This window comes from Drosophila elegans, unplaced genomic scaffold (genome assembly GCF_018152505.1).
Source record: "Drosophila elegans isolate 14027-0461.03 unplaced genomic scaffold, ASM1815250v1 contig_814, whole genome shotgun sequence".
Taxonomy (NCBI): domain Eukaryota; kingdom Metazoa; phylum Arthropoda; class Insecta; order Diptera; family Drosophilidae; genus Drosophila; species Drosophila elegans.
In genome coordinates this window covers 13,202,674-13,225,996 of record NW_024546167.1, presented here as the reverse complement: position 1 = coordinate 13,225,996, position 23,323 = coordinate 13,202,674, and the positions used below count along the sequence as shown (strand labels likewise).

General features: G+C 39.7%; 6 protein-coding genes across 19 annotated transcripts in view; 3 read left to right on the top strand and 3 right to left on the bottom strand.

The window, feature by feature from the left end:
• The first annotated feature begins 438 nt into the window (after nt 1-438).
• LOC108139010 lies at nt 439-1,859 on the top strand. Its single transcript, XM_017261610.2, has 2 exons — nt 439-709; nt 765-1,859. Exons 1-2 carry the CDS (start codon nt 533-535, stop codon nt 1,740-1,742), a joined length of 1,155 nt encoding a protein of 384 aa, XP_017117099.1. The 5' UTR covers nt 439-532; the 3' UTR covers nt 1,743-1,859.
• Nucleotides 1,860-2,009: 150 nt separating this feature from the next.
• On the bottom strand, nt 2,010-3,702 carry LOC108139011 (probable phosphomevalonate kinase). 2 transcript variants are annotated; one of them, XM_017261613.2, is made up of 3 exons: nt 3,685-3,702; nt 3,403-3,607; nt 2,010-2,720 (listed from the first exon to the last, which is right to left on the bottom strand). In XM_017261613.2, the coding sequence occupies exons 2-3, from the start codon at nt 3,474-3,476 to the stop codon at nt 2,225-2,227; spliced, it is 570 nt and encodes a 189-aa protein (XP_017117102.1). In that variant the 5' UTR covers nt 3,477-3,607; nt 3,685-3,702; the 3' UTR covers nt 2,010-2,224. The 2 variants fall into 2 exon arrangements, with proteins under 2 accessions (XP_017117102.1, XP_017117101.1); XM_017261612.2 differs by lacking the exon at nt 3,685-3,702 and having other exon boundaries at nt 3,403-3,678.
• A 289-nt stretch (nt 3,703-3,991) lies between these two features.
• On the bottom strand, nt 3,992-6,135 carry LOC108139047 (E3 ubiquitin-protein ligase Hakai). Its single transcript, XM_017261665.2, has 3 exons — nt 5,675-6,135; nt 4,790-5,289; nt 3,992-4,723 (listed from the first exon to the last, which is right to left on the bottom strand). The coding sequence occupies exons 1-3, from the start codon at nt 6,030-6,032 to the stop codon at nt 4,211-4,213; spliced, it is 1,371 nt and encodes a 456-aa protein (XP_017117154.1). The 5' UTR covers nt 6,033-6,135; the 3' UTR covers nt 3,992-4,210.
• A 492-nt stretch (nt 6,136-6,627) lies between these two features.
• LOC108138667 (proliferating cell nuclear antigen 2) lies at nt 6,628-7,660 on the bottom strand. 2 transcript variants are annotated; one of them, XM_017261009.2, is made up of 2 exons: nt 7,484-7,660; nt 6,628-7,411 (listed from the first exon to the last, which is right to left on the bottom strand). In XM_017261009.2, the coding sequence occupies exons 1-2, from the start codon at nt 7,589-7,591 to the stop codon at nt 6,752-6,754; spliced, it is 768 nt and encodes a 255-aa protein (XP_017116498.1). In that variant the 5' UTR covers nt 7,592-7,660; the 3' UTR covers nt 6,628-6,751. The 2 variants fall into 2 exon arrangements, with proteins under 2 accessions (XP_017116498.1, XP_017116499.1); XM_017261010.2 differs by having other exon boundaries at nt 6,628-7,433; nt 7,484-7,564.
• A 286-nt stretch (nt 7,661-7,946) lies between these two features.
• LOC108138624 (zinc finger protein weckle) lies at nt 7,947-10,095 on the top strand (the record flags this gene model as incomplete). The annotated part of the gene is made up of 3 exons (XM_017260912.2): nt 7,947-8,273; nt 8,341-9,626; nt 9,683-10,095. Coding segments are annotated over 3 exons (1,839 nt in total), but the record flags the coding sequence as incomplete, so codon positions are not given.
• A 400-nt stretch (nt 10,096-10,495) lies between these two features.
• The window catches only part of LOC108138722 (tyrosine-protein phosphatase Lar), a 124,538-nt gene continuing 111,710 nt past the window's right edge, over nt 10,496-23,323 (top strand). For 5 of the 12 annotated variants that reach the window (XM_017261082.2, XM_017261079.2, XM_017261075.2 and 2 more), the window contains exon 1: nt 11,078-11,365. The gene's annotated coding sequence lies outside the window, so the exon portion shown is untranslated. Of the gene's footprint in view, nt 10,951-11,077; nt 11,366-23,323 lie in introns of those variants that run through there. The other 7 variants (XM_017261087.2, XM_017261083.2, XM_017261084.2 and 4 more) reach the window with 4 other exon arrangements.

The following is a 23,323-nucleotide window of genomic DNA, read 5'->3' as shown; positions in this document are numbered from 1 at the left end:
AAAACTATCGAGCATGATTTATTTGGTCATTTGGGCATTTTATTTTCAAATTCGTTATTAGTAATTTTATTTATTATTGTTTTTGTTAAGATTTATTTGGTAATATTCTCTAAAGTTGCTACATTCTGATTATAACTCTGAAGAATATATAAATAATATAAATGTCGTAAAACATAAATAAAACATGAAGGGCATATTAATAAACACAAATACTTATAAATTTATCAACTTATTTCATAAACATAATTCTACAAGTCTAAGCCTCCAATTAAAAACTTGCACTTAATTATTTCTTTTGTTTACTATTTTTATATTACAATTAGTTTTAAACTGGTAACGAATTTTTCAACATAGCCAATTTAGGCTTTAAAGTAGCTAGCACTAGCAACACTGCTGCCATTCCAGCCTTCCATTTTTCAGGTCTGGCAACTCCACACGACGCCATTTCAAAACAAATGCGCGGCAACGAATTTTATTTCACACCGAAACATTGAGTGAAAAGTCGTGAAAAGAGGCAGATAGACAAACAAAAATGGGAGCAAAAGCTACGAAAATGGAGGGCGAATATCTGCCGGATACGCCGACACTTAACAAAATGCGCCTGGCCAGCGAAAAACAGGAAAATGTGGAAATGACGACGCCGACACGAGAGCAAAACAACGCTTTGCTAGATCCTCGATCTCCAAATGGCTGTCGAACGCCTTTAAATGTGAGTTGTTTTGTGATTTCTTTATGTATTGGGGTTTTTAATAAGTGGGGTGTAGTTTTTACAGTCAGGACAGCAAAAACCGCGTCCTGAGGAGGCGGAGGAGCAGGTGGCCACCAGCGAGAATGCCTTTGCAATGCTACGAAAACGATTGCTCAAAGGCTTTTCGCTCAATGATCCCCGTTCTCCACAACTAAATCGCACTCCTTTGGTTCTGGACGAGGTGCGCTCCCTCAACCTGGACGACACCTTTGCCGATCTCTTCGTGGACACCAGGGCTGGCACCGCCCAACGAGCAATGCCTGCTACTCCTCCCCAAGTGGATTTGGAGCAGAGCTGCGATAGCTTTGGCACACCACCGTCTGGTGCCCACAACAATAGTTCCCTGGAGATCGTCTCCCTGCCCTTCGACGAGGAGGAGACCCTGCCGTGCGAGCATCAGCTGCTGCAGAAACAGCAGCAGGATGCGGTCAAGATGGAGACTCCTCCGCCTGCACAGCAGCTCCACAGTGATCCCCGTTCGCCCAGCATGGGCGTCGATCGCACACCCATCATCTTCTGCGACGACGAGGAGGAGGAAGCTCGCGAGGCCCAGATGCTGGAGCACATCCTGGAAACACTGACCCTGAACCTAAGCACTGGCAGCAGTCTGGCCTCCTTTGCCCCTGGCGAGGATCAGCCATCGACAGCTTTGCCGGCCAACAAGCATTTGGAGCGCGTGCGTTTGGGTCACAAGCGAAGGGTTCCGCCGCGCAAACCCGCCAGGGCCAGCAAGCCAAAGATCTATGTCGATCAGGAGGAGGAGGAGGACGAGCAGTCGCCAGTGGCAGTGGGATCCATCACCCCCAAGTCGAACAGTACACCCCTGTCCGCTCAGAAGCGTACCCCACTCAGCTGTGTCAAGAATAAGCCGCATCTGCGTTCGCGTTCCGTGGAAAAGGATCTAAGGAAGACACAGAATGCTCCAGTGCAGAGTTTCAATGATCAGTTGCGGCTGATTTCCGGCGGCGAGGTCCTAAACGGACCCATTTACTAACCTAGTTTAGTAGTTAACAATTGCCCACCTAAAACCCACCCACCAAATCATTTTGCATCCCAGCATATTCACTTTATACATCTTTTAATAAATCATTTTATTAGTTTGCGTATTCAAGTATTTTACCTTTTTAATTAGCATTTCTTTGAGACTTCATACAAAAACTAATGGTTGCCTTGCAAGGGTTATTCAAAAAATTGTAAATGTTTGAAGTGGACTTCTTCCGATCCTGTAATTGCAGTGATTTATATACAATTTCTACATACACAAGGTTTAATTTAATTTTATTAAAACTGCCACACAATCTGCACTTAGTCATAAGAGTATTTTGTATAAAAACTATTAGGTTGAGTGTAATATTGCATTATCTAAGTTTCTTGTGAGGATCAGTTTCAATTTCACAGTGACCCGGAATACATGTTTTATCAAAAATACATGTGTGCAAAAGCAAAAACCTCGATTTGAGTAATAAGTTTGAGGCCTTAGTGATATTGTAGCTGCAGTTTGTCGAGCAGGTGATCGATGGCCTCCTGGTCCAGCACCTCGTCGTTGGCCAGCACGCAGTCGAAGCCATCGGTCAGGTCATCCAGATCGCACTCCGATGGCACATCGTCGATGCCAGCGGTGAAGGTCCAACCTCGTGCGCATCGCGTCTCCGGACGAGAGGTTAATCGCAGGGTAATGACCCTCTCCGTTCCGTATGTTTCCCGGAACCACTTGATGTCGTTCTTGCGCCGCACATCGCTGACCAGGATGTAGGGCGTCTGCTGGCGGCTCAAGGCCTCCTCCATCGCCACGCGACAAAAGTAGCCATAGTCCTGGGCCCGCACCTCGTCACTCCACACTATCATGTCGCGGCGATACTTCTCCTTGTAGGGTCCATCGCTGAGCAGGGCATCCAAATCCAGTTGCAGCTTGCGGGCCCACTCCGACTTGATCGGCTCCGAGATTCGAACGATCCGCGATCGGGAGCCCAATCTGAAAATTAAAGGTTATTTAATGTTGCGTTTATATTCACAAACCTAACTATCTAGAAAAGGTATCTCCAAGTGGAAAGAATGATTAATTTTTTAAAAATTCCTTCATTATTCAATTTTAAACATTTTTCAAAATAAAAGCTATTTTTAAACTTAAAAAACAATTTTATTTATTTTTATTTATGTATATTTAGCTTTTTATGAAACTGAGCAATTCTACCCTACATTTATACAAATGATTAGCTAGCAAATTATTTCAAAGTGTATTTTTCAAATACGACTATGAAGTGATGTAGCCTCTTAGATTAGAAAAAAAAAACTTCTGTTTCCTCTTTGTTGAATTTATATATTTTTAATTTAGGATAGAGACTATGAGCTTTACATCAAATGATCGTTTGATACTTTCTTGCTATACATTACGAAATAAACAATAATAATAATAAAAAGGGCTTTGCCTTTTGCCTTTTTTTATTCCAAAAAGTTTAAGTGTTGTACAACTGATCAATATGGAAATACTTTTACTTAAATAAAGAACAATGCTTGTAAAATACGTTTAGTTACAACTTATATTTTAAAAGCAATTGTATTGACATTTTGACACCAACTAACTCGATAAAAGGGTGTTTTCTTTGGGAGCTTTGAGATAACGTGGGTATTACGATTGGAGTATTCTGCCAATTTACCTTTTCTGCAACCTCTCGGATATGTAATCCTTGCCGCACTTTCGCTTTCCACTAATCAGCACGATTTTCATCATGTTTCGTATGGCCAACTTTCACTTTTTTTGTTCGCTCGTTATTTTGGAAGACTGCTGCCTCTGCTTCTGCCCTCGATATTGTGGGTTCTTCGTAGAGCTCATCAGATATTGCGTTTTCCCTGGCCTTCGACCTGTGCCGTATTTATATTGTATTGTATTTATGCAAATGTTTCGTTCAACAACTACGTTCGGCTTCAGATTTGTTTACCTTTTGTATTTCACTGGAAAGAACAGCCAGCTGTTTATCGCTTATCGGTATCGGAGGCACATCGATTGTAAGTTAATCGAGCGGGCTTTTTAAAAAGTGACACAGATTTCACCAATTAAGTTCTTTTTAAATTAAAAAAACGCTATAGCATTCACATTTCCCTAAAAAAACAACTTAAAGTAAACTGGTTTCGTATTGCATTATATTTTAGATTTAGCTTTCGTCTAAAAAGTAGACCCTCTTTCGCTGGTTTTAAAAAGAAACGTGATAAACACTTTTGATACCCCTAATTATTTAATTATTCAAATCACTTGTCAATTCTTTATTAATATATCCTGTCAAGGAATTAAGATAAAGTAAAAGCTGATGTTTACATTTCTCGGGTTTGTCTAACCCCGTAAAGTATTTTAATAATTTCCTTCTTAACATACATCTAGTTCACTTAATTAAAAGCCGTGCCTGCGTAAAAATCAGCTGCCCTTGTAGACTTGCGTGTGCATTTTCGGATTGCCCCCTGGTCCGCCCCTTATCTGTAGTATTGCGATTGCTGCCAGTTGCCACTCGAGCCACCCACTGAGGTCTCGACGGAGCCGGAACCGACCTGGGAGCCTGGTCCAATGCCGGTGGAATTTGGACCAGCCGGCGGTCCGGTGGTCGCCACAACCGGAGACCCCGATCCTCCAGCCGCACTGCCGAAGGAGGCGAGCACACTGCTGTAGTAGGAGGCATCGGCCACCGACTCGGACTGATGGGGCGGACCCTTCTTGAGGCTGTGGTGCAGCGAGGCCTTGCCCTGGTGGCAGTCCTGCGCGTTGGCATTGTTGATCCTGGCCAAATTGGCCTGCGTGAGCGTGGAGTGGCCATGGATGGCGTTTTGGACGGATCCGGCGGATCCTGGTGGCGGTATGCTACCGATGCCACCTCCGACCGCTGCCAATGGTCGGGACAGGGGACGGGCAATGGAGGCAGAGACGGAGACGGAGGCAGAGGCAGAGGCAGAGGAGGAGATGACGGATACGGGGACAGACGACTCGGAGAGCTGCAAGGGGCAAGCGGGTTTTTATAGACAGGACAGCTTAGTTTAGGAGCCATAGCTACCACTCGCCTTGCGCTGCTTGTGCAACTCCAGGCCCAGAGCGACGCCGCCCAGATCCGACATCTTGGGCTGCTCCGCCATGGACGCCAGCTGTGGCAGTGGCTGCACATGTCTGTGATTGATGTGCGCCTGCAGGTCCCTCTGCGAAAGGTAGGTACGCCGGCAGCCCGAGCTTCCGTACCGACTGCCGCCGTGGGTGCACATGAACACGGTGCCCAAGCCGCTCTGCTCCACGCGGAGCACCTTGTCCGTGCACCGAGGACAGCTTTTGATGGGCTCCGAGCGGGCGCACTTGAGGCAGAAGACATGCTTGCAGGGTATCATTCGGCCGTAGACAAGGATCGGCTTGTCGCACTGATCGCAGCAGTGGATCATTGGATTGAGCACCTTTTCGCCGATCAGGCTCACCTTGTGGCTCCACTTCAGGCGCAGCATTGGCTCCGGAGGACCGCGTGACAATGTGGTGAAGGTGGGCGCCTCCAGCTGTGATATGTCCGCCTCCATGTCAACTGCAAAAGCGAGAGATAAGTTTCAAATTCCTTGGGATGCAACATGAGGAATTGATTATGGCAAAGATATACGTTGTAACACTCTCGTTAGTTATAACAAAATCTCATAAAACAATGTACATATGTACTTATAAAATCTTTGTTAAATCGAAACAATATCTTTATGTGACAATGCTAATTTTCTACCAAATCTTTTTCTGCAAACCTACATACTTATATATACGCCAAAAAAAAATGATTTTAAAATGAAAGTGAAGGAGGCATAGATGGATTTCAATGCTCCTTCTTGTTAACTATCCGAAGGAGTAATTAGAGAGCACTGATCAGAGTTAGTCTTCGGATCTTTGGCCATTCAATTCGATTGGAAAAACCAAATGATGCTCACTTGTTTGGCTGAGGACAGGCGGTGGCACCTGCTGCAGGACCTGTGGCTGTGGCGTTGGTGGCGTCATCTCCTCGGTGTTGGCGATCGTACCCTGTGCTCCTTGTGGCGGCTCTTCCAGTGGGGGTACCGCCTCCACTTCGGCCTCCTTGTCCAGATCCTGCATCACCGAATCCTCGGATTGCTCCAGCCGGACGGGACTGTCCTCCAGGGTGGCACCACTGCTCACAAGCAGGGCTGAATCGGCGATACTGGTGTCGTCGATTTTCTTGCCACGACCGCGTCCCCGTCCTCGACCTCTCCCGCGGGCTCTGGTGCCACGCCCACGTCCACGACCACGCTTCCCTTCCTCCGTGTCCATGGTTTACTCGCAATCCCCTGGGTTTTCTAGCCGATTTATGCGTTTTTCGGTTTTTGTTTAGCTCCGCATTTGCGCCCGGGCAGGGTTGTCAGCTCTACTTGCAGCTGCACGGTTTTAGTTTAGGATGACCATCCATCCAGCTAATAGCACTGAATATTACAAAGTGGCAACGCTGGTTAAAATCAAATTTGCTTTAAAATATTTTACTTTATTAATTTATTTTTTATTTTTAACAATAACAAAAAGTTTATAAATGTAATATCTTAATTTTAAACTGAAACTTGTAGCCTTAAAATATTTTTAAGATTTGTCTTTGTTTTAAATGGTTTTAATTGGTGATCTATAGAAATATAATAGGGAACGATGGCAGCTGAACTTTTTTGTTTACTTGTTTAAAATTGTTTTAGTATGGCTTAGATATAATATTAGTTTAATGCACTTCTCATAAAAATTTGATTTATTTATAAAATAACTATACATGTAAATTCTATGGGTTAGGGGAAAGTGAAACCGATTTTTTTTATTTTCGTATTTTTTAATATTTAGTATGATGTTTATCTTGACCTTATAATAAAAAAAACCAAAATCCAAGCAATTACGTGGTTATTTATATAATTTATACAATAAATGTTACGTATTAGGAGGTATTTGACTCTTTGGTTTGTTTAGAAATTGCGTTAAAAATAGTTTGAGTAAAAAAGGATTTATCTTTAAGTCAGTTACGAGTCAGCATCATCCACCTTGGGAGCTAGATAGTATCGTATATAGCCAAAGTCCTCGATGGGATATTCGACCAGGAGCGGCACCTCGGCGGCCAGGCAAATCTTAACGCGATCCGACAGGGGAGTGGCCTTAGTGAAGGTGTTCAGGTACCGTCCGGCAAAGGTCTGGGTTAGTGGTTCCTTCACCTCGATGCTAACATCCATTTTGCTGCCCTCAGTCAGTTGGATATTGGCCGAGCCCAAATCTCCGTTGGCCGAGAACTTAATGCCCTGTTTGGTGCAGGCAATCGTGAGGGATTCACTGAACATGCTCATGTCCCGGCAGATGCGGGCAAGCTCCGTCGATGGCAGTTGAACGATGCAGGAGTAGTCCGTATCTGGAATTCCCAGGTGATCCTGGTCCAGATTCAGCAGTTTTAGTTCGTAGTCCGCAGAGCGCCCCTTGCCATCCGATTCGAAACTCAGCAAGATCTTGTCCGGTTTGTCGATGGCCTTAATTGTGACAGTATCGTCGCTATTGGCGCACTTGAGCACCTTGGCCAGGGATTTAAGGTCCAGTCCCAAGGAGACGTTGCGATCACAGCGGAACTTCTCAAAGCAATCCGATTGCAGGCTCAGAGCGACCAGTGACACATGCGAATTGTCCATAGACTGGAGCTGGTATCAAAAATTGGCATTTCTAAAAGCTTGGATTATACTTTAGGCGGAGGAGAAAACACATCACTTCACCTGCAATCCAGAATCGCTGCAATCCAGCGTTCCCTGGGCAATTATCTCTTTCAGAGCATCGATGATCTTCTTCAGCAGCAAAGTCTGACTTAAACGCGCCTCCAGCATATTTCAAAAAGTAACAATCGCAATCCCGTTAATTTCACAACTGGAAATAAACATTCTAAGCTTAGTCAGCTGTTTTGCACCCGGATCAAAGTTGCCAGATTGTCCAAATCGAGTTAGAGCTTAATAGGGGCATTCCTGAATCGGATTTTAACAGACCGAACAAATTATTCCATATATTTGTTTTTTAAATTAAATGCATATACCATAATTTAAATTAAAAAATAACTATGTGTAGTTTTGAATGTTTTTTGGTAAAAACTAATTTTTAAAATAGAAATCAGAAAAAAAAAACAAAAATATTAAATAAATATAAAACGGTCTTGAGCTGTTTCCCTTTCTGGGAGATCTGGCAACACAATCACATAAGGTTCCGGGTCGGAGTGGAACCAATCCATTTAGTTACAAGTTCCAGTTCGGATTCAGCCATGTCCAATATGTTTACGCTGCACGACCATTTATTTATAACCAATTGCTAAGCTCTGCGATGGACACCGCCCAGTTGGAGCACGCTCCACCCGCGGATCCCGATCCCAGCCGTAATCGTATGTGGCATATGTGGTGTCGCCTGTGTGCCAAGGACGACCTGGAGGGCAATAAAAATGTGTTCCTCAAAAACGAAGACTCCGGCGAGGCATTCTCCTTGGAACTGGCCACCGCCATTGGCAAGTACTTCTGGGTGAATGTGAGTGGGCCCTGGAACCCTTTTGAAAAATCCGGTTAACCAGTGCTTCCTATTTTTCCCAAACCAGATAACACGGGGTGAGGAACTGCCGGAGATGATTTGCACTGAGTGCCTGTCGCTGGTCACCTCGCTGGTGAATTTCTCGGAGCGAATAACCCGGGTGCAGAAGCTCTACTGCATCCTACAAAGCACGTCCAGTCAGGAGGACCTAGATCTACACGAGCTGCGCTCAAAATTTGGTTTGCTGGACGAGGAGACTTTGACAGAGGTCCACTATGTGGATAGGAAGCCAAAACTGGACGTGGAGGTGGACTTCCTGCCAGAGGAGTTGGAGAACCCATTAACGCCGGAGGGAAAGCTGAAGCAGGATCAGACGGACGAGGAACCAGAGCAGGAAGAGCAGGAAGAGCCGGATGACCAGGATCCAGACTACGAAGCCGACGAAGACGCCGTGCTACTGAAGCTTTGCGATGCTTATGACATCCAGGACGACAACTCCTCCTCCAGTGGCAGCTTGAGTGACTCCTCGCCAAGGCAAGAAAAAGCTGGGAAGGTGACATCAGACCCCGACAAAAGACACCAGTGCAGCGAGTGTTTGCGTAACTATGCCACCGCCAGGACCCTGCAACGTCACCTACGGCAGGATCATGGCAAGATTGAGCAGTCATCGGATCAGTTTCAATGTCCAGATTGCCCCAAAAAGTTCCGACTCCACTATCAGCTGGAGCGGCACAGGAACTGGCACGTGCCCCTGCCCAAGCGTAAGCAATATGCCTGCAATAGTTGCGACAAGAAGTTCGCCACCAGTGCGTCCGCCCAGCAGCACGAACAGTATATGCACCTGGATGAGCGACCGAGGCCGGTGATTTGCGAACAGTGCGGCGTGGGTGTCCATTCGATGAGCGCGCTCAAGGAGCATGTCCTGAAGCACACAGACTACGCGCCCTTCGATTGTGAGGTGTGCAAGAAGTGCTTCAAGTCGGCCAATCGATTGAAACGTCACAAGGACACACACGATCCGCACAAGTACATCTGCCCGGAGTGCGGCATGCAGCTGAATTCGCGGACCACTCTGAATCGCCATCGGCTGGTGCACACGGATCAAATGCAGCACAAATGCGACTACTGTGGCCGGGAGTTCAAGCGGGCCAAGGCCCTCAAGAACCACCTCATCCTGCACACTGGCTTAAAGCCGTACTCCTGCGACTTTTGTGATCGCACCTTTGCCAATGGCTCCAACTGTCGCACGCACAAAAAGAAGTCACATCCCGAGGAGCTGGCCGCCCAGGAGGCGGCGGGCGGTGGCAAGTCCCATAACCGAAATATACCCAAGCTGGAGGCGCTCAAGGCGTTGTAAGTAAACTCTGAAAAGCATAACGTTTTCCTAGTTATATCTGTACTATTTTTAGCACCAAAAACAAGGACAACCTTTCGCCGGTGGCCACCAAACAAAGCGGTTGTTTCGCCTTCGGAAAGAAACCCAAGCAATCCATCAAGGATACTGCCAGTCTCCCGCCTGCTTCGAATCCCACTCCCCCGCAAGATCCCCAGCCAGAACCAGCGCCCAATCCTTCAGCCTCGGCCATACCCACGATAGACAATATATACAACCACATTATGATTGACTATCGCTGAGGACTCTAGCCTTTGGGCTAGAGTGATTCTTAACTATTAGTTTCAATCAAATTCAAAATCTGTTTACTTGCTTTGAGTAGCACAAATTCTTATTTTGAAACTTTAAAATGTTATTTAAAAAAACAATGTATAAAAAATAGTTGAATTTTTTGTTTTGGAACAAATACAAAGTGACTTGAAAACTGTAGCTTGTTGTGATTATTTATATAGCTTCCAACTCAACAAAATGTGAAAAGAAATGTATATTTTTTTAAAATTAAATTAAAATCTCCAAGACATCATTATTATTTTTAGGAATGTTACTACATAATATCTTGTAAATATAAATGATAAAATTTTTTTTATATTATTGCTAGAGAATTTCCTCAAAAACAAAAAAAAAAACGATTTGTAGTAAAGGTATTTTAATTTTTATAAAATTAAAAATATTTAAACTAGCCATGTATTCGAGAAGTAAATTGACTGAGCGCGGAAAACGGTTTTAAATGGACCCGGCGATTGGCGCATGTGCCTTGGGGCTTGGAGTCAGAATCTTTGGCACAGACAAGTCACCCCCATTTATCCTGGTATAAGGGAATTTAGTTCAGTTGACAGCGTGCGCCTACCTCGTGTCTTGCTCTTCATTAATATTTCTTAAAACATTTCGCCCAAATCGAGTGAATTAAATCGTTGAAGATGTGTGAATTACCATAGGATATTCCCCAATCTAAAAATGGAAAAATTGGGCTATAAACAAAGTGAAAAGAAAGTGTGAGGAACACTTTACTTCAGATGTGTGAGCCGAAAAATCAAAAAAATCGATTTATCCCCCAATAAAAACAAAGTGAATAAAGTGGCCAAAAGCGCCCGATGAATTTCAAATAAACCCACTGTGCTTTAAAACGTTAATCTTGTGCGTTAAAAACTGTTGGCTTTAAAACCGAAAAAAGTCGTTAAATTCAATATTAATTGAAATAAGTAAAGAGAATAAATCAAAAGAGCAGGCGTAGCAGCTGACATAAAAAAAAAACTGAACAAATTTAATAATAAAATAATCAAAAGTGTAAGTAATTTTTAAAAGAAAATTGTTTTAATAAAATATTTAGTTTAAATAAATTCAAAGTGTCTGTACAGCCCTGGTTTTCACAGCTGTTTCTTTTTCGCCGCATCCCTGGTTTTACGGTTTTCGGAATCAGTTCGCTCGCGAACAACACGATAGAACAACAAAAAATTCATTTGGCTGCGCGAAATTACTCAAAAAATCATTGTTTTTAATATGCTGGGATATAATTAAATGTGTGACAAGATAGTTTCGGCTACCGACGTATTAAAAAGTGACTGTTTTTAAAATCGCCCTTTGTTTTACCACCGTTTTTGTCGGCGTTTTTCCCCACTTGTTTTTTACGCACACTACTACTAATCGGTCTGTATGTGTGAGTGATGTGAGTGTTTGTGTGAATAAAAAAATCGATTCTGTTGTAAGTTTTTGCCATTAATTAACTCCGCTTCATATTAAATAAATCTTTTTGAATCGATGGATATGTGTAACATGTCTGTTAGGTTGACCAAACCCCAGACATCATAGAAATCTCGTTATGCTGGTCGGTTGTTGCTGTTTATAAAGCCAAACCAGTCCTAAAAAAGTGGCGTGGGCGGACTTGAAGTTTGCCAAAGTTGCCACAAAAATGCGCATAGTATCTGTAATCCGACGACGCAACAGTGCATTCTAAAATCGGTGCAGCAAGCCCGGTTTTATTTACCGTTCAGCCCAGAATTGGACTTTATTTGTCTGTTCAATGAAATCCAATTGGAAGTTATGAGATTTTCAAGATCAAGGGTCTTAAAAAGTACAAAGATGTTTAATCCAAAGAATAAAAACATATTTTAAAATCTGTGCGGTAAATTCATTAGTTCTTAAGCCTCTCGCTCTAATCACTTAAACCAAACTAAATTAATTTGAATCAATGATATCTAATTGGATCAAAACCTAAATCCAGATGAACTTACTCTACCGATTCAAAATAAAAAAAAAAGTTTTTTTATTTTTTAATTTTCATCCCTTTCAATGTTAATCAAAGCTAATGCAGTGTTTTAAAGAAATTAAAGTTTTGAAATATTACAAGTTAAAAGAATCAGTGTAAACAAGAAAATTTCTGTAAAAAACCCTGAGATCGGTGTTCATTTGACCCCTGAAGACGAGAAAAGTCTTGTTATAACTTTTGTTTTATAAAACCTGTATGGAAATCGACACTATTTTAACATTTAACATGTAAAGAGATTCAAAGAATCCTTGCTCCTTGCCGGGAAACCTACTAAGAAATGCTTAAACCATTTAAACATTTCACTACCGAATTCTTCTTGGGAATAAGGATTAGAACTTGGAGCTCTTGCAAACTAGAAGATCCTAACAAAAGTTTATGTGACAGTAAAAAAGAGAAGCCGCAAACCGCATTATCTTTTTGGCTTGACCCAAATTGCAGCTGCAACCTCTGAACTCCCTCCTGTGGCCTTTGCTTTGTCTTTGTTCCCCAAACTTCATTGTCCTTCTGTGTCGCGGTTGCTTTCCCACTCCAGAATCTTACTTCTCACTTTATTTTTTTCTTCGATTTTTTTTTTTATCATTTAATGTGCGGCAAGTTAATTGCCGAAAGAACTTTGCCGAGCTGTTGCTGCTGTCGCCTTTTATCTGTGGCAAGTTTTTAAAGTACCTCACCCCTCCCCGGCTCATTTTAGCCAGGACGAAATTAAAAATTCGCCCGCCGGCCTCATTAGTTGGCAATTATGGCCCATTGGACCCACCAGGCCAAATGTCTTGTCAAAGTAAGAATTTCCTTATTGAAATTGTTTTGCCCTGCGGCCCTAAGGCTGAAGATTCTCCAGTTCTTTGGTTATCAATAGGTTTTCCATTTTTTTCCCCCATGCCAGACTGCAAATGCTCATTTCCTCCCGCTTAAATGACTTTTCATTTCTATTTGACGGAGGCGGCATTTTAATTAGATGTTTATAGCTGAATACACACGACACCCGATACGCCCTAGTGAGGAAAAGTCCTGGTTGCTTGGGACGGGATGCATTCGCCTTGGAAAAGTTTGCAGTTTTCCGTTAGGGTTGGCTCTGAGTCCATTGACCAGGCTAGGCATCCCCTTAATCCTGGTTCCATACGGGGGTGGAAGGCAATTGATTCCAAAGGGGTCTCTAATATTATATTGCATCCTAGTGCACCCTGGGTGAAAAAAGATTGCAATTTTCGAATGTTCCCAAAATCACATATTATCATATAGAAAACGTTTAATTGTTGTCAAATTCATTTACAAATTTTTTTATTTAAACGTATAACTATTGAATTGTTCTTGTTACAAACTTTTAAATTTCCCGTCCAGTTGGGCTTGACTAAAAGCATAATGTATATAAATTCGATTCAAACTAATAACAAATATTATCTTTAAGTTTGTTTTTTTTTGTTTTTGTTGATTGTTGTCATAAAAATGTATTCCTTGTTTGACCTTCTGGTTTGACTTTATCATAACTGTCAAGCGATAAGTGAAAGATAAATGGTGAATTAAACTTAAATTAAACAGTGAGGGCTTATCTAACTAGGTCATCTTGTAAAAAGTTAAAATAATTTTTAAAAATAAAGCGCATCAAAAAAAATTAAAGTCCAATCTGTAGTTAATTTATTACTAATTACGCTTAGGAAATTTAATATGAAATATTTAAATATCATGGTTACATGATAGTTACCTGTTTAACGTCTTGCTCTTAAACTTTATTTTCTTTATGCTTTTGTGACATATTCTTATCTACATGCAAATCTTTAAAGTGCATTTCTTATCTTAATTGAATGTTCTTTATTCATGTCAGCTGCTCAGCTGGCGCTTCAATAAAAGTTGTCTTGTGGTAGTCTTTTGCCCCATATCAACACTCATAAAATGGAAATAACTCCTGCCAGACGCAGCCAACTAGCTTCATATCTTGGCCGTTACTCAATTTTATTTGTTATCTATGCCTTTCCATGGCTGGCTTATTTGGCTCTTGAATATCGCCAACGCAAAATGCTGAAATATAATCCACTTGGCATACGCATGGCTAAAGAGCCTTTCTTCATTCATTCATTCACATATTGATAAGCTTTGGTCAACTTTGTGTCATGGTTTTCGGCATGTGAAAAAAATGTTTACTTTAGTGATCTGAAGTAATGAATATAAGGTTGCTAGAAGTGTTTACTTATAGGAGATACATTACTCTTGAAATTATGTGCAACATCATATAAATAATTATATTGTATTTACTGACGGTACTTCTCAACGAGTCCATCTTTTTAAAGAGTTAAAGACTTGTTTATAACAAATAAATTAATTATATAAAAAATGTTTAAAAGAAAAATAAATCTAATAATTTACACTAAATAAAAAGCAGAAAAAGCATTATCAGCACATTCACTTATTTTGTAAATATTTTAAACTAATTTAAACGAATTAAATTTAAAATGGTAAACGGAGATGATTCTACTTTACTTTACATTTGACTTTACATTGATTTTTAACATTTCGGTAAACTGTTGAGTGCAATGTTGTTATACTTTGTTATATTTCTATGTTTTATTCGTTCTTTAAAATTTTAGAAAATCCTGTAAGCTGTAAATCTTTTTTAAAAGCTTTTAGTTCAATGTGTAGACTTTTAGATATAACAGATTTTCTGTTCCAAAAAAAATAAAAAATCCAAAAATATAACTGATGTACTGTATAAAAGTACTTGTTACCGAAAAATATAACTGATGTACTGTATAAAAGTACTAGTTATATTTTTCATTTAATAATGAACCCTTGTAACTTTTGGAAAATAACAAACTTTCCTCACAAGATTTTCAGGATTGAGTCTAAATTTATATTACTGATTTTCTGTATAAAAGAATCGAGTTTAACGTGTCTACCTTATAGTTTGTGTTTTGTACGTAACATTTAACTTTGAGCCGTGTATTTGCTTTATAGTTTTTTCCATATACACTGTAGAACATATGGATTGTGTCTAAATCTAGACATATATATATATATCTTTAATATTCATATATTACTATGTTAATGCTGCCTGGTAAACTTAAAAGATGTTTTTCTATTTACAACTATAATAGCAAATTTGTATATTGTCTGTATTTCATAAAACTAGCACAGTAATAAATCATATTTAGTTATATATATTTAGTAGCAAATCTTTTATACAACATTTGGAACAATATGACGCATTTTTGTTTAAAAGCATTCTCATGTTTAGTTATACATTTTAGGTAGCAAAGGTTTTATATAACATTTGAAAGTAAACTTGGAAATATAACAGATTGTGGTTTAAAAGTTTTTTCATAGAAATAAACCATTTTTAAGTTATATATTTTTAGTAACGAATCTTTCACTTGACATTCGTAGCAAAAATAAACTAAGATATATAACAGATTTTTGTTAAAAAGTATTCTCACAACTTTATATATTTTCTTTGTTTATTATAGTGCTATAAAATGCTAGTCTACTTGTATAACAGTGAAAAGGCCACCCCTCTTCTTAGACAAATGAAATGAACAACCCTATAAAAGTGAATTTTCCACCCCTGTTTGGGTTTACTTCTACTATAAAGCATAATGAATAAATAGATTTCCCCTTCACTTATACCAATGTAATTTGAGATGGTCTCCTTGCTCACTCAGCTGCGAAGATAATGAACGAGTTAAAAGAGCATATTCCCCTATCTGAAATCCTCAGAGTGCCTTGCTTTGCCAAGGCTTCTGCGGAATAGCAAAAAACTAGTGGCACGCATATAAATTGCACGTTATTACCCGGTGCAACTGCAACTGTAGAGTTGGACAGACATTGCATCCCTTGACGGTCACATTTTTTGCAAGCATTTTTTTTTTGCATTTCACACTAACAGAAAAATAAGCAAGCCATGCAAAATGAGTAAAAAAAAGCAAAGCTTTTACTTTAATTAAATGCGTGCGTGTTGGGAGAGTCCCAATTTAGATTTGCTCTGACTTTGTTCTATATCCCCCAGATGTTGGTGCCTTGATTAACGGCAGCGCTCTTTTCCGATGCTCCTTGCTCCCCAATGATTTTGCATAGCGCACTTTTATGCTGATTGAGTGCGGCTTATCTGCATTGCCATACGCCATATGCCGTATGCTATATGCTATATGCTATTTGCTATATGTAGGAGTTCGGTAAGCCGGCCTGAGTTATGACATAACTCATCCGATGGTCGTTTATGTCAATTGTAAGCAAATCAGCGCTGGGGCATTATCCATAAAAATATGGAGACCGTATATAAGAAAGTAACCGCAGCGAAAACCGAGACAAATGTCATTATTAAAATGGGCATAAAAATAACAAATGACATCTCGGCGAATGTAGTGCGAGGGTGGATTGGTGACTCTTTAAAAATAATAAATGTTATTAATTTTTGAAGTTAAAAACTAGGTACTAGATTGGATTTGGAAAACTTACTATTTCGAGTTTTAAAATGAAAATGTTTTTAAGTTCTGGATATAGTTTAAGGCATAAAATATTTCTTTCTTTTATTATCAACATAAATGTAAATACAATATTTCTATCAAAGAAACTAACAAAATCACTGCATCTTTTAAACGTAAAAATCGGTATCTTTTAAAATAAAGTTGCAGTTAGTAATAAAACAGTTTTATGAAAATGAATAAAAGTCATTTTTGCATTAAAGCTGCACAAATAATGCATTCAAACTAAATGCTTTTCATATTTAAATTCCTTTTGCCTTCAGTTATTTTAAACAAACCAAGGCTAGACATCAAAAACTTTTAAGCTCTGAATTTAAGCAATAACAAATGCTATTTTGGTATCATCCCTCGCATGTTGATGGTCAGACGCATCCTTTAAGCAATAAAATACCAAGCTAAAAGCCCTTCAAAATGACACAGAGAGTGGTTTGTTGTTATTGTTGGCTGGTACGGCTGCTGCTTCTGTTTGGAGCAAGTGCTATAAATTTGAAGTATTAAAACAGATATCGAATGGATTATTTTTAATATATGACCAACCATATATTCGAGAGCAGACATTCCATACAAAACCCGTAGACGCAAAGCCGGCCATCGAAAAACTGCAGCCTCTGGCAGCAGAGGCGAAAGCCCATTGATGCTGGTGCAGCCAAGGCGAGCCGAATCGCAATTAGCCTGCTGGTGCAAGTGCCTCCCACACAGAGAACACCGCCCACGCCGCCCATACCGCCCATACCGCCCACACCGTTCACACCCACATATCCTTATCCTAGTCGAGTGTTGCTACAAATTGCCATCAGCAGCATTCTCGCCCTCAGTTCCACCGACACTACCAACTTCCTCATCCTCATCCGCATCCGCATTAGCATTGCCAACTCTCGAAGCATCACAGCTGGCATTTTCCGCTGCGTAATCCTTTTATTAATCCCCTTGGCTTGGTCTAAAATCCTTTACACTGCTGTTGGCACTTTTGCAAATCATGAAAAAGAACCCGCAAGCTTAAGAAAAATATGTAGAACCAGTACAGCCTGTGGGCTCGACTATTTTATGCGCAGGCTTTGCAACTTAAGCGATTATTCGCAATGAGGATATATTTAATTTCTTTCAATAACTGATGGTAGAAGGTTTTGCCTTATCCCATGAGTTTTAACATGATTAAAACAACTTATAGCCGGTTAAAAATGGTTTATTATACTTTTATTTAGGAAAGAGTTTTGCAAAAATGTGTCAAGCTAAAAGTACTATTTGGCTATAAGTATATACCAAGTTATTACTGCAGTATTTTGTCCTTTAAGTGATCCTTAATATAGATCAAGTACATTAATACTGCGAGTACTAACGTAGCCAAAAGACTTTATAGATACATCCTTGCCCCAACTACTCTTGATACCCTTTGATAATTCTAAGATAATAATTAGCAAACCTACGCAGAACTCCTTGGCCGCTTGTCTTAAGCTTCATGGCTAAATTCTCAAAAATTTGCTGCAATGTTTAGCGTATATTAAAAATTAATTGGCCAAGGGTATATATCCTTAACAGCAGCAGTGCACCATTCCCCAATGCCCTTACCTCTTTTCGCCCAAACAGCGTGGAATATTTATGGGCGCCGTGTAATTTGTGTTGATTATTTTGCCTTGTTTGTTGTTACTGCTGAGTGGAGCAGCTGCTGGTCCCGGCCAAGTGCTAAAAAGTATTACGCATTTCTTGGCGTATGGTTTTTTAATAAAGCGAATTAATCAGGACCCAGGATCTCGACGGCAACAGCAAAAGCTGTTGAGACTTCGGGTTTCATTCTCCGACCAGCAGCCGCCTTTTTCATTTTGCGACTTGTCCTGTCCGCAGCGAGCGGGTAAAGCGCGCTCAACATTAAAAATTCAAAATGCACTTAACGAAGCATAGCGCGTAAACCGATAGCCAAGTTGGGCTAGGGTGACCGGAATATAGGGTGTTGTCCGTTGCGTTAAGAACCCTTCTTAATGCTATTGGCAAAAGGTGCTACGTGAGCGTCTTTTGAAGGCATAACGACAGGTAGAGAAGGCCTAGAACACGAATATTTAACACTCTAAAAGTAATAAGTCAATAATCCTTGACAGTTCGTTGATATTTTAATTCTTTTTTAAGTATGCCAAATTACTCTAAAAGTGTTTGCCTTTAGAACGTTTATACTTCATATTGACAAAATAGTGTAAAATGTTTTAAGAACTTAAATTTCAAAAAAGGTTAAATTATACATTTTATTTAGAAAGCATAAACATAAGCAGAAACACCATGTTAGGGCATTTTTGAGTCCACACAAGCCTGTCCATCATCATCTCCATTTTGTCAAATATATTGTAAAATCTTTTTGAGTTGGTGGCACTTTATCAACATTAGCGTTTCTTGTTGCCTTTTTTTTAAGCGTTTTTGTTGCCCTTCTGTTGCTTTTTTCACGCACCACGCGCAAAGGGGTTTGAGCCAGGCTAATTCAATTAGCTTGACTTTGCCACTTAAGCTTTGCCTTTTAATAATAAGCAGACGGTTAAGTACTTTACTTTGCGCCCAGGCAGTCCGGCAGTCAGGGGGATGCCACCCGAATACATTTAAGTTGAATGTGCAGGAAAGGCAACAACAGCGAAAAGTGAAAATTAAACAATTTAGTGCTTATAACCTATCGGTTAAATCAAGGCTTGGTCATAAATCATGGGCAAAAATGTACCGAACATGCCTGGGATGATGGAAAGTGTGTTAAATGTCAATAAAAGGAAGGCCGACTCCTGCTGAGTATAATTGTCAGAGTCAACATGCCGTATGCGTAATAAATGTCATTAGTTGTCTCTGTGTGTACTTGTATGTGTGTTTGAGAGCATGCTAAGTGGGCGTCATATTCCATTTGCTTGTGCAATTGCACATAAATCAAATAAACAACTCAATTGAAATGTTAGAGCACTAATTTCATAATTATATTGTCATAGCCATTATCCTCCATACATCCATTGTATCCTGGCAAAGTGTGTCTCTCTGTGTGTGTGTGTGTGTGTGTGTGTGTGTATGAGAGTGTGTGTGCGGGAGTGAGGTAAATAAAACAAACAAACAAAGGCGCTGCATACTTTTCTGGGCATCGTCCGCCACGTTTCAACCTTCAGCTTAATGAGTAAATCGTAAACTAATTGCAAGATAATTAATTTTAATTATTTGTGTATTTTACTTGTATTCCTTGGCCGGCCCCTCCCTCACCCGAAATGGCATAATCAGGCTGGGCCAAAAAACGGAACCAACGGAACCAGCGGAACCATTAAAAGCACATTAGCTTGTTAAGCGATGGTTCACCTCTTCTCCTTCGTCTTTGCCGCCGCCAAAAATATCGTCCGGGAATAACAAGGCGCAGGCCAACACACGTGCAACTTTCTCCTCTGTTTGTTGTCCTTGCCTTGTTCATACATCATTATCATTAAAGCGTTAAATTGTTCTGTTGTCTTAGTATGTGTATAATGTATAAATTGCTTTGTGAACCGGCGGGTGTGAGTGTGTTAGTTGGAGTTTTGGAAGTTTCACGTTCAACTGAAACTATCATAATTTAGTTTGATGATTTGGGCGCTTATAATTGTGGGTTTTAGTGGATGGTATCGTGTTCTTAATACAGCGTCACGGGATTTCAAAGCGAATAATGTTTTTGATTGTGAGTTTGGCTTTGGATTACCCAATTATGATTGCTCTGCATTTGTTGATCGTTCTTTTTTTGAGCTTTATTTTATGAATATCTGCCACTTTTTGATTCCCAATTAAATTCCAGTTAAGAATGAAATTGTATAGATTACTCTGTGAAAACATTTTGTGTTTGAACCGAAAAAGCTGCCTAAAGGTGACTGAATAATATTAAACCATATAAATAGTTTATATTTAATTTCGTCTAGCAATGGATATTGTAATTGCCATAACTAAATGTAGATTAATAACTAGGACCTCGTGCTATTATATTATATATTTTCACAGTATTTAATTTGTAAAACTATGGTGGTTTATATTTTTTTAAACTTCACAACATTTTTAAAACAATAAAGCCTTATAGTGTAATCTTTCAAGACTAGTATTGACCTAATTTATTCTTGGTTTTACCAAAAGAGGCATCAAAACGCTTGTTCGCGAGTACTTGGAAAGATCTCGCTGTTATATGCTCGATTTCACCCACAATGTTGGGGGAAAAAGAAAAATTAAGCCGCACGAAGAAAAAAAACGAAACTTTCTTGTTACGTTTGTAATTTTTCTTGTCATTCGGTGGCACATTTCCTCCCCTCAGATGTTGTTGATGTACAGTTACAAGTTTTCGTATATATGCGCCATACTTTGTACATGTCAGCATTAAATATTCATGATGCAGTCGGTGGACGAGCGACAGGCAGTGAGGATTGGGGAAAAGCATAACGTAACATCTTCATACGCAGGAAAGACGGCTACACTTTTATGCCTAAAACATTTCGTCTGCAAAATGTTGGTATTAGTTTATTTACCGTTACACGCTCAGTTACGGCTAACACACAGACACACAGACAAACACACACACACACTCATAGGCAGATAGAGTCATTTGGCACTGCCATTAATGTAGCCGCTAAGTGGCTATGTCATGGTAGGCTGGTCTAACTCCCCAATATATCTAGGCATATATATATATATAAAAAGTAAAAAAAAAAAATGAACCACTGAAGACTGGCAAGAAGGCCCCAAAGATTTCCGGCTAAAAAGGGTGCGTGCCTGCTGCTAACTGAGGAGAGATGATGGCAGAGTAGGCGGTCTATGCATATTTCATAAGCAATTACTAAGCAGTCCCAGCAAAAGCTCGTTGGCGGCTTTTAGTCATTTGTCGTTCCGTTGAGTTAACAACGCAAAAAGTATATATAATATAAAAAAAATAAGAAACAAACAACAGCCAAAAAATTAAATCGCCACTCGTCCAACTGAATTGGCGCAGATGACAAGAAGTGCTCAAAAAAGAGCCACATAATTTATGATTTTATTTTATGACAGCACACACACACACACGCAACCTTCATAGTACCCCTCTTCGCATTGTTTTTCATGCTTTTGTTTTAGCCTTTTTAAGTCATTGCTTCCTATTATTTTGTTATTAAATTACATTAAATTGCTTTGACTTCAGGACACGCGTGTGTGTGTGTGGGTGAGAGACCTTTCAAAGTTCAAAGCGATTGACAGCCTGCTCTCAAATTCCATCCCATTAAAAGCTGATTTTGTCGTATTACATTTGATGTGATGATTCTTTATTATTAATTTTTGGTTGGGTTGGACGTTTCTTCGTAATGGATAATAAATTGTGGTTTTACTCTCATTAAAATGAATTACCTGTGAAAATAAATACAATTTATGTAACAAAGCTACCATAATAGAAAAAACAATAGATTTTCCAACTAACTTGGTAGAAAGCTAAGAAATCATGAAGCTAAAATATAAGATTAAATTAAATTTTAAACCTGAATTTTTTTTTTCCCCCTTTCAAGTTTTAGAACAATTTTTTGTATGTATTTCTATACGTATTTTCCTTAAAATTAAATTGTACTTAACTAATGGTAGTTTAAAGTCCTTGTAGCTTCCTTCGATCTTGATTGATTTGCTATAACGACCACCAATCGTCCTCTTCGACTGTCCGGCCATCCCGAATCAACTCGTGCACACATTGTACTATGCTATCAAGAGGCCCAGCAACACATTGCCAAATTACGACTTGATTATCTCGCCTAGCCATCGCTTAACAAAAGGCAACAATTATCTTAATGCCAGGTGCAAGAAATTAATGTCCTGTAAGCACATTTCAACACAATATAACTAACGAAGACTGGGACTATGACTGCGACTATGACTGCGACTATGAGTATAACGATGTCATCGCACTTAATCTCCGATAAAGGCGTGCGTCCTTTGTCCCCCTTTCATAGGCAGAGAAGAGCAGCAAGTGAACAACAAAATATAGATTAGAGAAAAGGTAGCGACAAATCGTAGCCTGCCAGTGGAACCAGGACATGACTTCGAATGCCTTAAACCCATTACGGAAACTCCTCGTGGTCCTTTTCTCTGTTCTTTTTTGTTTTTTGTTTTTTTGCTACCTTTCTACGCTTCGTTGTCGTTGGGTGTCATCTATTTGTATTTTTATGTGCTTACTGTCAACAAAATAATTGACTTACATTGTGTTTGCAGGGGTTAGCTGTGAGTGGTCCGAGTCGACCGGCCAGGTGGGTAGCTGTTGACATCTTAAGTGAAAGGAAGAGTAAGTGTCAGAAAACCGGAAATGTTTTAACTTATATTCAGCCAGAAGAAAGGATGGTACTCCACATAAGGCGAATAAAGGAGAGCAGTCAATTTTAATAAGTAAAATTGGTACTCCAATTAAATAATTGGATTCATGGCTACAAAAGCACGGTCTGACAAAAACTCTATTAAAAAAAGGACAAGAAAAATACATTATTAAAACATTTATGCACCATCAATAGACCCACAATGATGATAACATAGTACATTGTTGCCAAAAAACGAGAAATGTCTATTAGTACATTGATTAAAAGGTCGAAGCTATATATGAAACTTGAAATATGAAATTTATTAAATAGCATCTAAATCGTCATAAAACCTCATAAATCACAGAAATGATTACTTAAAATCAACTAGCAAGTCATAGAACCTCATGGAGTTCTTCGTTCTAGTTTTATTTAAATTTATATACAATAGTTAAAAGCTGGTTGACCCAACATGATTATCTTGTAAGCTTAGCAAGGACTAAAAAACTTCTAAATAGTCGTTTGCCACAGCCTACCTTTTTTTTTATAGCTTATTATTTGGTACACAATATTTGTTTCTTTTTTTTTATAGCTTAATCGCGGGCATACTCTTAGCTTAATGCGTTTCCAATGCATTGAGCCACAGCAATATACAACAGAAATCGGTG

Coding starts and splice junctions, on each gene's coding strand:
- LOC108139010 (XM_017261610.2), top strand. CDS start 533: ATGGGAGCAAAAGCTACGAAAATGGAGGGCGAATATCTGCCGGATACG. Junction 710..764: donor GCTGTCGAACGCCTTTAAAT/GTGAGTTGTTTT, acceptor AGTGGGGTGTAG/TTTTTACAGTCAGGACAGCA.
- LOC108139011 (XM_017261613.2), bottom strand. CDS start 3,476: ATGATGAAAATCGTGCTGATTAGTGGAAAGCGAAAGTGCGGCAAGGAT. Junction 2,721..3,402: donor TCCGAGAGGTTGCAGAAAAG/GTAAATTGGCAG, acceptor TTTAATTTTCAG/ATTGGGCTCCCGATCGCGGA.
- LOC108139047 (XM_017261665.2), bottom strand. CDS start 6,032: ATGGACACGGAGGAAGGGAAGCGTGGTCGTGGACGTGGGCGTGGCACC. Junction 5,290..5,674: donor GCCTGTCCTCAGCCAAACAA/GTGAGCATCATT, acceptor TCGCTTTTGCAG/TTGACATGGAGGCGGACATA. Junction 4,724..4,789: donor AGTTGCACAAGCAGCGCAAG/GCGAGTGGTAGC, acceptor TGCCCCTTGCAG/CTCTCCGAGTCGTCTGTCCC.
- LOC108138667 (XM_017261009.2), bottom strand. CDS start 7,591: ATGCTGGAGGCGCGTTTAAGTCAGACTTTGCTGCTGAAGAAGATCATC. Junction 7,412..7,483: donor GCAGCGATTCTGGATTGCAG/GTGAAGTGATGT, acceptor TTTTGATACCAG/CTCCAGTCTATGGACAATTC.